Source organism: Anabrus simplex, chromosome 2 (assembly GCF_040414725.1).
Source record: "Anabrus simplex isolate iqAnaSimp1 chromosome 2, ASM4041472v1, whole genome shotgun sequence".
NCBI lineage: Eukaryota > Metazoa > Arthropoda > Insecta > Orthoptera > Tettigoniidae > Anabrus > Anabrus simplex.
This window is the reverse complement of record NC_090266.1, coordinates 497,845,594-497,857,815: the sequence shown is the minus strand read 5'-3', so window position 1 is coordinate 497,857,815 and position 12,222 is coordinate 497,845,594. Positions and strand designations below refer to the sequence as shown.

The 12,222-nt window shown below is 39.6% G+C and overlaps 1 protein-coding gene across 1 annotated transcript in view; it reads right to left on the bottom strand.

The window, feature by feature from the left end:
- Positions 1–1,797: 1,797 nt before the first annotated feature.
- Positions 1,798–12,222, bottom strand: part of LOC136864196 (haloacid dehalogenase-like hydrolase domain-containing 5) — a 188,197-nt gene continuing 177,772 nt past the window's right edge. Inside the window, exon 7 of the mRNA XM_067140871.2 lies at positions 1,798–2,854. Within this exon, the coding sequence (XP_066996972.2) occupies positions 2,699–2,854 (156 nt within the window). The 3' untranslated portion in view covers positions 1,798–2,698. The remainder of the gene's footprint in view (positions 2,855–12,222) is intronic.

Genomic DNA, 12,222 nt, shown 5'->3' with positions numbered 1-12,222 from the left:
CAAAAAGGAATTGGACAGGGATTAATAAAAATGATCATGGCATTGCACAAGGAATGTTGTAGTTGTGTACAAACACAAATTGGCAGGGCAAGTTGGTTCAAAATAACTAGTGGGCTGAGACAGGGAAGTGTTCTTTCACCAATCCTGTTTACAATAGTAATGGTTGACATCATAAGAACCGCAAAAACGGCATATGGAGGAAGAGAAATGAACATGTTGTTATTTGCAGATGATATTGTGATTTGGGTAGCCTCCGTGGCTCAGACGGCAGCGCGTCGGCCTCTCACCGCTGGATACCGTGGTTCAAATCTCGGTCACTCCATGTGAGATTTGTGCTGGACAAAGCAGAGGCGGGACAGGTTTTTCTCCGGGTACTCCGGTTTTCCCTGTCATCTTTCATTCCCGCAACACTCTCCATTCTCATTTCATAGCATCTATCATTCATTAATAAATCACTTTGGGAGTGGCGACCCCATCGTACTAACAGCCTATATCTGCTTCATTCATTACATCCCTGACCCGGTCAATGACTGGAAAACAGGTTGTAGGTTTTTTTTTCATTGTGATTTGGGGAGAAGACGACAGGAAGGTTCAAGAACAGTTGAATGTGGTGAATGGGAGGATCAAAGAATGTGGATTGAAAATAAGTGTAGAACTATTGTTATGACTATAGGGAAGAAAGAAAGGAAAGGTCAGATTAGACTTGCAGACAAGCCCCAGGAAGTAGTGGAAACGTTCAGATACCTGGGGAGTGAATTAATGGAGAATGCTCGACTGGATGCTGAAATTAGTAAGAGGATTCAAGCTGGAAGTTGTTTCTGTCATAGTGTTAAAAACATGTTATGGGACAAAGATGTGCCAATGGAAGCAAAGGATACTATGTACAAGATGTATTACGTACCCATAACAACTTACAGAGCAGAAACTTGGACAATAACAAAGAAGGATGAGAGTCGAATACAGGCATCCGAAATTAAGTTCTTGCGAAGTATGATACAAAAGAGTAGAAGAGACAAAATAAGGAATGAGAAAATCCGGGAAGAAATTGGAGTGGAAAAAATGAATGATAGAATAGAGAAGAGCCGATTAAGACGGTTTGGGCATGTAAAGCGAATGAGTGATGAAGGAATGCCAAAAAAGGTGATGGAAATGCAAATGCAAGGAAGGAGAGGACGTGGACGACCACGATTGAGATGGAAGGATACAATCCAACACAGTATTGTAGAAAGAAACCTGGACTGGGACACAGTGTTGGAGGAGGAGTGGTGGAAAGACCAAAGAAAGTAGAGAGGAACCATATTTGCCCCTACCCGGCTACAGCTGGATAAAGGGAAATGATGATGATGTTGTAGAAACGGAGGTACCTTGGCAGGCATAAAAGCTAAGATCAAACTGGAATGTTATTGGACATTCTTTGTTTACTACCAGCACAAACAAGGTAATTGGGCAAATTAGTCAGTATTTTGCGTCAGTTGATAATGGATTTTTGAGGCACTATATAATTCAAACATGGATAGGATGGGTATTTTAAGTCTACATCAATAGACCTGTTTGTTTTCAATTGCAAAGCCCAACACAAATGGAACAGAGATAACCAACAGAACTTTCCTGTACTGTACATCAAACTGGTGATTCAATGTTTGTTAAAGGACCTACTTGTGTTTTTAAGAAATTTTAATTTGTGATATAAGCACGTATATAACATCACAACTATTATAACTTTCTATAAAATCATCACATACCATTCATCAAATTTGTAATTCATTGTGTTTGTGAAGCGTAATAACTAGAGCCCAAAAGTTCACGCATTTAATTTTGCTAAAATAGGCAGGCGAATAAGCACTTAACATTTAGGAAACAGGCAGTAAAACATGTACTGTTAGAATGAATATAAACAACAATCTTTGTGATTGTAAATTTAGGAAAGAAACATAAACCTGTAACGCATCGACTGGGAAGAATTCTATCAACATGTCATCAAACTGGAAAACAAGTTCTGCAAGAAGGATGGGTTGTTAGGAGATGCAGTATAGACAGTTTTGTTATACGCTTATTAGTTGTAGCACAGCAATATATGAATCTCCTTAGAGAAAAAAATCGGACAGATTCGTTCATAATTCACCTGAGTGTTCACAGGTCTGATTAGGCGAGACAATGAACTCTGCAAAGTGTGAGTCAATGCTTTCGTGTAGCAGATAAAAGTCGAGTGGTCTTTGTAGAACAGGAAGTTCATGCTTGCAGTCACATTCCCCATTCCTGCATTCTTCTGATCTCCCAAGTGACCTTGACAAAATATACGGCATTCCAAATTCTTGAGGGTGGAAGGGGGAAATATCCTGTTTTGTTGCCAACTTATCAAACCTACTTCACAATAGTCACCTGCTTTTGAAGAAAGTTAAATATAAATTTTATTTCCCCATTCAAACCACGTGCCCAAAGATAATAGAGAAATAAATAAAGAATGTTCCATAGTCCATCATAGAATTATTAATATGATTCTGTTATAGACAGGTTTCACAGTATATTATATATATATATATATATATATAAATAAACACACATTGTTAACTAACATGTAAAGGTAGTAAACTGCAGTAGATTTCATAAAACTTACTATATATTTTTCACATTAAAAAAAATCTAAGATAATTTTACACTGTAAAAATAAATATCTTCATGTTACTAAAATATGCCTTCATCAACAAAAATTTTCTTCTCTAAAAACTAAGTCAATTGCCTTTGATACATTTTCCACAATGTATTTAGGCTCACGCAACTTCTCTTCAACAGGCAGGAAATCTCTTGGTGAGTGATCAGTTAACCACTCATTTCTTTCTGGAGAATAGACACCAGTCTAGAAAATAAAACAACAGGCTGCATTACTGAACATGTTATCCATTTAAATATTACCTTCACACAAAGTTTTTCCACCTCAAACAGAACTGTTCTGGAACAGAATGAAAAATAATTGTATACATTTTTCAGCATGTAAATACGGTAAAAGTCTGTTATAGTGAGTACGGGACATAACGAGAACAATGTTGTAACAACAGGTTTTATGTCCCTTCAAAATTTCTATATTAAACTATACAATAGCCTTCAGTTACGACGACAACCCTTTCACTGGGTCATCCGTTGTTACGAGAGATTTTAACTTGTTTTATTTTCCGTTATCGGTATTTATACACTTCGGCGCAAAAAGCTAGCAAAAAACTATCGATTGTTTTTTCCGCGTAACTCTCAGTATTCCTCGAACTAAATAACGGTAAATATTTCTATATTACTGTGATGGTTTTACACAATTAGATTATAAAACCTTCCACGAAAAGATCGACAAACACTGCAGCAGCGGGTCTCTTGCAAAGGATTTTATTGGCACCATTATACTCTCGTTCATATCAAGCATTCACACGAAGCAGTAGTTCTTTCGGATGTCACAAATTTGTTGGATTGGTCAACCTGTTATGGCTATGCATTGTCGCAATGAAGAGTTCTTTATCGAGCTGCTAGTATTGCTGTCAAAAATTGTCGTTCCTCGTGGTGTGACTGAATCTGACGCTTTTATCTATTGCTATGGTACGCAGAGTAAAACCACTTCTTGTGTTGCTTAAGTTGTGATTTACTTAGTGCGCTTGTCTAAAATTGCTTTCTGTGTGAGATGTGAACAGACTGTGCTATTGTTTATTTAAAATATCGAGTTTCTTTCCGTATCTTGCGAAGAAGACGTGTAGGCCTTATTAGTGATATTAAAAGAAAACTGACTGTACTGTGAACAGCATAGTTCGAACTGACGGCGGTTTCTAGGTTGTGTTCGGGAGTCTTCTTTCCTTTTGAAAACAGTAGGTATCGGTAATGAAACAAATCTACTTCGTTCTGCTGTGACTTAACACTTTAAAATGTCAAGTGGGAAACGAAAATCGTTAGATTTGGCAACAAAATATGAAATTGTGGAGGCTTGTGAAAAAAAGCAGTGTAACCAAAAGTGAAATAGGCAGGCGGTATAATTTAACATCTTTGACTCTATTTACTATCCTTAAAAATAAGGAAAAAATAAAAGACGCCGTTTTAAAAGGTAGCATTCCAAGCGGGAGTAAAAAACTGTGTGGTACGGACCATGCTGACCTTGAAGCTGCTCTTTTTGAGTGGTTTGTCCAGAAACGAACTGCAGGATTTCCTATTTCATGGCCCGTGTTAAAATCTAAGGCGCAAGACTTAGCTTTCGGACTAAATATTTCAGGCTTCCAGTGCTGCGATGGATGGTTAAACCGCCTTAAAGCCAGACGTGGCATTTCGCTTCACGCAATAAAAGGCGAATCGGGAAGTGTAGATGAAAAAGTCGTCAATGACTGGCTTCCAATTCTCCGTGAAATTTTTAAAAGGTACGAAATCAAAGATGTATACAATGCTGATGAATCTGCACTTTTTGATAATACATTATCCCAAAGGACTCTTGCGGAGAAGGGCGAACCATGCAAAGGTGGAAAACACAGCAAAGAATGATTAACCGTTCTTTTGTGCCGCAACATGGACGGTAGTGATAAACTGAAACAGTTCATTATCGGCAAATCAGCCAACCCGCGAGCATTTAAAGTCATGCGTAACATTTGTGTTCGCTTCATACGTGCACGGAAAGCATGGATGAAATCGACGCTTTTTAAGCAGTGGCTTTAAGCATTTGATTCGAGAATTGGATTGAAGAATTGAAGAACAGAAAAGTCGTTATTTTTATAGACCATTGCCCCACTTATCCAAATGCTGAGCTACGGAATAATGAATTGGTATTCCTACCACCAAATTGTACCAGTATGCTACAACCACTTGTTCAGGGCATATTTAAACTCCTTAAACACCGCTTTCATAGCATACTGGTCAACTCATTGATGCGTAGGCTTGAGGTAAAACGAGTACTGAAATGGAATGTACTTGAAGCTATCCGAAGTATCGCAGTGTTGTGGGAAACCACTGCAATTTCTGCATGTTTCAGACATGCTAACTTCTAACGAAGTGAAACAGGAAGCAAAATTATTGAGGAGGAACTTCATCTCGAAGTGCCAGATAGCTGGAATCGTGTTTCTTCTCAGCTGCAAGTCACCTGTCAATTTGACGATTATGTAAAAGCTAACGAAGGTGTGCCTGTGTGCGGGAATCTGAATGAGAGAGAAATTCTTGAACTCGTTAAGCCTACTAACTCACATGATGAATCCGACGAGTGAGGAGGGCGGGGATATCACAGACGTACCAACACAGTCTGCAGTTATGAGCGTTTTAGATGTTTTAAAAACAGTAAATGACATGTCACTAGACACTAGACTGTTGTAACAGTGATCTCAGGTGGAATTACAATTTAGGTTTCAGTACTAATTCCACAGATGCACGTGTTTTCCTGTTTGTCATTCAAATGCTGCAGTCGTTTCAAGATTGCCACACTATTTGTTATGCTACGAATAACAGATTTTGATCGGCTGAAATTCAGTTTGCAATAGGTGCAGGTGGATAGAATAATGTAGATTGAATATTGTCATATATTATACCCTTGCAAATACATTTACAATATTATTAATAGTAAAAATGTTTAAGTAATAATTATATTCCATTGTCGTAGCTCATTTATTATTGCAGAGTAAGAACCGATTGAATTTTTTTTATATGCTGTACCGGGCTGAGTAGTTCAGACGGTAGAACGCTGGCCTTCTGAGCTCAAGTTTGCGGTTTGAATTCCGACTTTGCTCGGTGGCAATTAAACGTGCTCAAATAAGACAGCCTCATGTCGGCAGGTTTACCGGCACATTAAAGAACCCCTTATGGAACAAAATGCCGGCACCTCGAAGTCGAAGAAAACCACAAAAGTGGTTAGTGGGACATACAATAATAATAATAATAATAATAATAATAATAATAATAATAATAATAATAATAATAATAATAATAATACTTCTTTCCGTTTACCCTCCAGGGTGTGAACATGGGAAAACCACCTTCAGGGCATCCGACAGTGGGGCTCGAACCCACTATCTCCCAGATGCAACCTCACAGCTGTGCGCTCCTAACCGCACGGCCAACTCGCCCGGTGGATGGGGAGGAGGACCAGTACCTCATCCAGACTTGCTATACTGAACAGGGACCTTGTGGGGTGGGGGGTGGGACGATGGGAAGGGATAGACAAGGAATAGGGAAGGAAGCAGCAGTGGCCTTACGTTACGTACCAACCCGGCATTTGTCTGGAGAAGAAGTGGAAAACCACGGAAAACCACTTCGAGGATGGCTGAGGAGGGAATCGAGCCCCCTTCTACTCAGCTGACCTCCCGAGGCTGAGTGGACCCCGTTCCAGCCCTCATATCACTTTTCAAATTTTGTGGCAGAACCGGGAATCGAACCCGGGCCTCCGGAGGTGGCAGCTAATCACACTAACCACTTCATCACAGAGGTGGACAATAATAATAATAATAATAATAATAATAATAATAATAATAATAATAATAATAATAATAATAATAATAATAATAATAATAATAATAATAATAATAATTAATGGAGAAAGGCTAATAGAGCTATGTAAGGCATTTAACCTCGTTATGAAGTCTACTGCTTTTAAGTACCTGCCTAAGAAACAGAAGACCTGGAAATCCCCAAATCACCACCTTGGTGAATTCCAGATTGATCATGTCGCGATCGCACGGAAGGCTCAAAGTGAAATTCAGAATGTTTAAGTTCTAAGACAAGCAAAACTGGACTCAGATCACTATCTATCCAAGATAAAAATCAAACTGCTCCCGAGAAACAGAAGGGGAGTTCGAGCCAAAAGGATTGAAAGATATGATAGAGAAAAACTAGGATCTAACCATGAGTTCACTCAGAAACTACAATCAGTGAATGCAGAGAACTGGGAACAACTGCGCGAGGCCCTGGTCAAAACAGCTAAAGAGACGGTTCAGCTTATTAAGCCCAGGAAGCATGCTTGGTGGAACAGTGAATGCGATGCAGCAATAAGGCAAAGAGAGTTCGCCTGGCAGAAATGGAACTCGCTAAAGAACCAAGTCAACTGGACAAACTTCTTGAATGAGAGAAAGTGTGCAGCAAAAACCATCCGCAGCGTTAAACGTGCTTTTGATAAACACCATCTGGCTCAAATTGAGCAGGATTTCAAGAACAATACATACGACGTTTATAAAACATTTAAAAGCAACTTGAGAAAATACGACCCACCGAGCCTACAGTTCAGAGATTCCAATGGAAACCTAGCCCATAACGACAAGGAAAACTGACGGATCCTTGCAAAATACTTCGAATCCCTTCTTAACTGCGAGGCCCCAATGTCCAGATTCACATTTGAAGATAAAACAACAGTCCACCGAGATTCAGCTCCACCTACGAAAGAGGAAGTCAGACAGATTATCCAATCCTTGAAGAATAATAAAGCGCCGGGTGAAGATTCGATAATAGCTGAATTGTGGAAGTTTGCTAGTGACAATGCAGTGGAGAAATTAACGGACATCATACATGAAATCTGGAATGCTGAAAGACTTCCAAGTGACTGGACATCTGCCCTTTTCCACCCACTTCATAAGAAAGGCGACAAGTCGGATGTTAACAACTATCGCGGCATCTCCCTCCTACTTACAACCTACAAAATTCTCTCGAAAGCTCTTCAAATCAGGGCAGAAGGACAACTAGATCCAGAGCTGGGTGATTACCAAGGAAGTTTCAGGAAAGGACGGTCATGTGTGGAGCAGATTATGAATCTGAAATCTGTCCTTTCATATCTTAAACTAAGGAGCAAGCCTTTTGTAGTAACGTTCATTGACTTTAAGAAGGCCTATGATTCAATTGATAGAACTATCCTTCTTCAGATCTTAAAGGAATTTGACTTGGACGGTAAAAAAAGAGTGATCATCCAAAAGACTCTCACCATCATCTCAAAAGTGAAATTTAGAGGAGAGATTTCAGAGGCCTTTGAAATACGGACAGGAGTTAGGCAAGGAGATGGTCTCTCACCTCTGTTGTTCAACTGCGTTCTTGAGAAAGTGATCCATGAATGGCGCAGAGAAATGAGTTATGAAGGAGTCAAAAACGCAGTCAGACTAGGCCAAAAGAACAAGAACCTTTCAATTGACTGTCTAGCATCTACAGACGATCTCGCGGTTTTTGCTGATTCCTTGGATGTGGCCACGAAGCAGATCAACCAGCTTCAAACACAATCTGCAAAGGCGGGCCTCCAAATCTCCTTTGAGAAAACGAAATTCATTACAAACATCAAACTGGCGCCAAGTGAGCTAGAAGTGACTCACGGAAAAGTCAAGCGAGTTGAAAAATTTAAGTATCTTGGTGAATGGATAGAACCTAACTTGTCCGAAAAAGAAGCATTTTCTTCACGCATGAATAAAATGGAAATGGCTTACCATCTGACTAAAAATGTCTATAATAAAAGATCTATATATCTGAATGCAAAAATCAAACACTATTGCACTGTTATCCGGTCAGAGGCTCTATATGCAGCGGAATGTCTCGCCATGAACAAAAAAGGCATGATGGAGAAATTGGAGGCCAAGAAAAGAAAGATATTGAGAAACATCTTAGGTCCAGTCAAAAGAACGGCGAGTTTAGGAGACGGCACAACCAGGAGTTGTACTCGCATGTGGAGAAAATAACCGATGTGATGCGAAAAAGGAGGATTACTTTTTATGGACACATGGCCTGAATGAATTCAACATGGTTAACCAACCGCATTCTCTCTTTCCTCCACGAGAAAAAGGCAAAGGGGGCATGGTTCAGTGAGGTACAGAAAGATCTGCAGGAGATTGGGATCTCATTTGAAGATATCCAGGAGCGTGTCCCACTTAAGAAAAAACTCCAAGAACATCAGAGTTCCCTACCAAAGCCGAAGACGAAAACTGGAAAGGCATGGACGGAAGAGCGAAAGGAGCAACACCGTATACGAATGAAGGAATACTGGACCAACATTAAAGCTCAAGGGAAACCGTTGAAATGACGTGGTCCTTAGTTGGCCGAAACGAAACAATAATAATAATAATAATAATAATATCTTTCTTTCCGTTTATCTTCCAGGGTTGACTGTACCCTCGGACTCAGCGAGGGATTCCACCTCTACCGCCTCAAGGGCGTTACGTTATTATTATTATTATTATTATTATTATTATTATTATTATTATTAAACACGAACGATAAATGAGAATGTATATATTTCATATATTTGCCTTTTTCATACTCATAAAGCAGTATTTACTACGTCGCTAGGCACATCCGTTGCGCACCACTACTGTACTCCAAGTGAGTACACATTCAGCATTCAGTACTGTTCCTCCATCCTCCGCTCGCCATCCGAAGCACCGATTGTTGCCCCAAAGGCAATGACATATGGTGTGGATACTGGAAAGCTAAGGAGGCTGGTGAGACATATGACCACTACTACCGGAGAATACCGCATGGAGCGCTGCACTCGCACTACCGATTGCAATCATAGGAGCAACTGTAGTATTAACTGCTAAAGCACATCTCTGTCTTTATTCAGGGAGCTCCGTAGAGTACCATAAATTTAATTAAAACGGTAGCGTATGAGAAGGTAGAAGAGAAATTTCTCAAGGAAGTGGACAGATTTTATTACCGTACGACAACCTATAAGTAAACACCATCCGCAATGTTCGATTTATGACGATCTTCGCATAATATTATTATTATTATTAGTAGTAGTAGTAGTAGTAGTAGTAGTAGTAGTAGTAGCAGCAGTGAATTCTCCCAATATTGGAAGACGTTAAGCAAATAACACGATAAATATTATTATTGAATTCCTAATATATTCTCGAGCGATAAGATAATAACTTCCATTGCATTGCTGTCATTTTTTATTCAAATCGTGTGCGTAAATGCAATAAAACATAACCTCTGCAAATGATATTAAGGCAGTAAATACATTACAAAAATTATGTAGAAGAATATCGCAATCTTTTTTCCATGTAAATTATGCCTTGCTGCGCGTTTCTCTTCCTTTTAAGAATATATCACACTGCTAGTCCAAGAACCACAACTGGTGGTTGACTTTCATCCACGGTAAAATAAAATTCTATCAAACGTTGCCAAATATTTTCAAATCTTGTCAAACCTTCAGCAATGTTGAACAGTCTTTGAGAAGATTTGAAATTTTTCTTGTGAAGAATTGGAAAGAAAAATGTGATGGTGTACAACAGGCATTTTCACTTGTGTGTTTCTGAAGGCTACATTTAAATTGAACACGATCGATCATCCATATCGATTTCTCACTACGTCCACTACCCAGACTAGTGAGCTATCTCGCGCTGCCGATTATTAATCCCCATTGACTGGTGAAAAGAAATATTCAAGTTTGAAACGAGAGAGAACATGCCTTCATAATTGAGGAGTGGAAATGGAAAACGACCTAAGTGCCAGAAGATACCTAGTGGAAAAATACAGACAAAACGATTGCTGTCAAGTATATGGCACGTACGTTGTTCTCCATTTCCCTCTGCTGGCACACATGACGTTTTCCAGGCCGTTATGCAACACAATAATGAATGACCTATCATTCTATTTTGGAACGTACTCAGTGCATTTGGGAACATTTTACTGAGTAGTATATGTATGTATTCATCACATTTTATCTCTCATACATTGTGATGTAAGCCTACATAGGCCTACTCTCTAACGTGGAAAGGGTAAACAAATGACACATTTCCACTTAAGTGTTACGATTGTGCACGTTTCGTAACTGAATGACACACCAAGTATCTTTCCTATACAGCATAGATCATGTTAAAGAACACTGTAATCATTATGAAACGAAACATACAATACGTGCAGGGCATGTTATGAAATGGATAATATCCGCATATGAATGTTACACTATACCGTACATGGTTATGAACACACGGTTTCTTCTCGACACAACTGACGATAGTAATTTCTATAGGTACTTTACATCTAAGTAGTCACAGAGCGCCAGCAGATTATTGTTCTTTTCTGCACTGATATGATGATGCTTCTGCACACGGGGAAGCTGTGATGGTGGAGGAAGCCCCCCGCATTTTCTTTGTTTTCTTAAATATCTCGTAGGACATCCATACACTATAGAATAACGTTCTGACATGTATTACTTTTGGGTGTCGGTTACTCACTCTAATGTGTGAGGCTTTACTGAGCCGCAGCTTGGTAGTATTGATGTACTCGTTGGCGAGAGCTCCAAAGTCAAACCAATCATCTTTACCTATTTTAACTATCTTGAATGGTGGGTTTTTTTTTTTTTTTTTTTTTTGCGGACTTAATAACGGCCTCTAGCTAATCTGGGATCCTGGCTTTCATTACTAGTTTCCTTTTTTCAATTTGACCGAAGTCCCTGTCACATGTCATGAAACTATGCCCGGACACTAAGAATTTTAAATCAATAGTATAAAGATGGAGCCTCTGTGGCTCAGGCGGCAGCGCGCCGGCCTCTCACCGCTAGGTTCCGTGGTTCAAATCCCGGTCACTCACATGAGATAAGTTATTGAAACTGGGTGAGAGCACTTACCAGTGATTCTAGTATGCGCGCGCGTGTGTGTGAGGTTTGTGCTGGACAAAGCGGAGGCGGGACAGGATTTTCTCCGGGTACTCCCGTTTTTTCCCCGTCATCTTTCATTCAAGCAACACTCTCCATTACCATTTCATCTGTCATTCATTAATCATTGCCCCAGAGGAGTGCGACAGGTTTCGGCAGCCGGCACAGTTCCTATCCTCACCATTAGATGGGGGCTTCATTCCATTCCTGACCCGGTCGAATGACTGGAAACAGGCTGTGGATTTTTAGTATCAAAATGGTCTTTGGCAACTAAATAAATGAGTGTCATTCATTATCCTGTTTTTGTTTTGTGATGCACAGTTGTCACACCATATAACAACGTTTCGTTTGTATATCCGGACGTCATCACTTTGAATAAACAAGATGATATTTCATTACTCCTTTGACCTCAGCTCCCTCCATCCCACAAGCACATGAAACTGTCATTGGTGCCTGAATCATATATACATTGATTATAGCAAGCTAGTTGTCGTGAGTAAAACATACTGGAATGCGTGAGGGTCGGAACAAACAGAACCTGTTGCATATCCATACTCACTGCGCAGGTACTACTCGTGGATAACTGAGAATCAGAGATATCACTTTTCATTAGTGTTTGTGTTTTTTCCGCTCGCTTACATGTAGCTGTAGTTCACTGT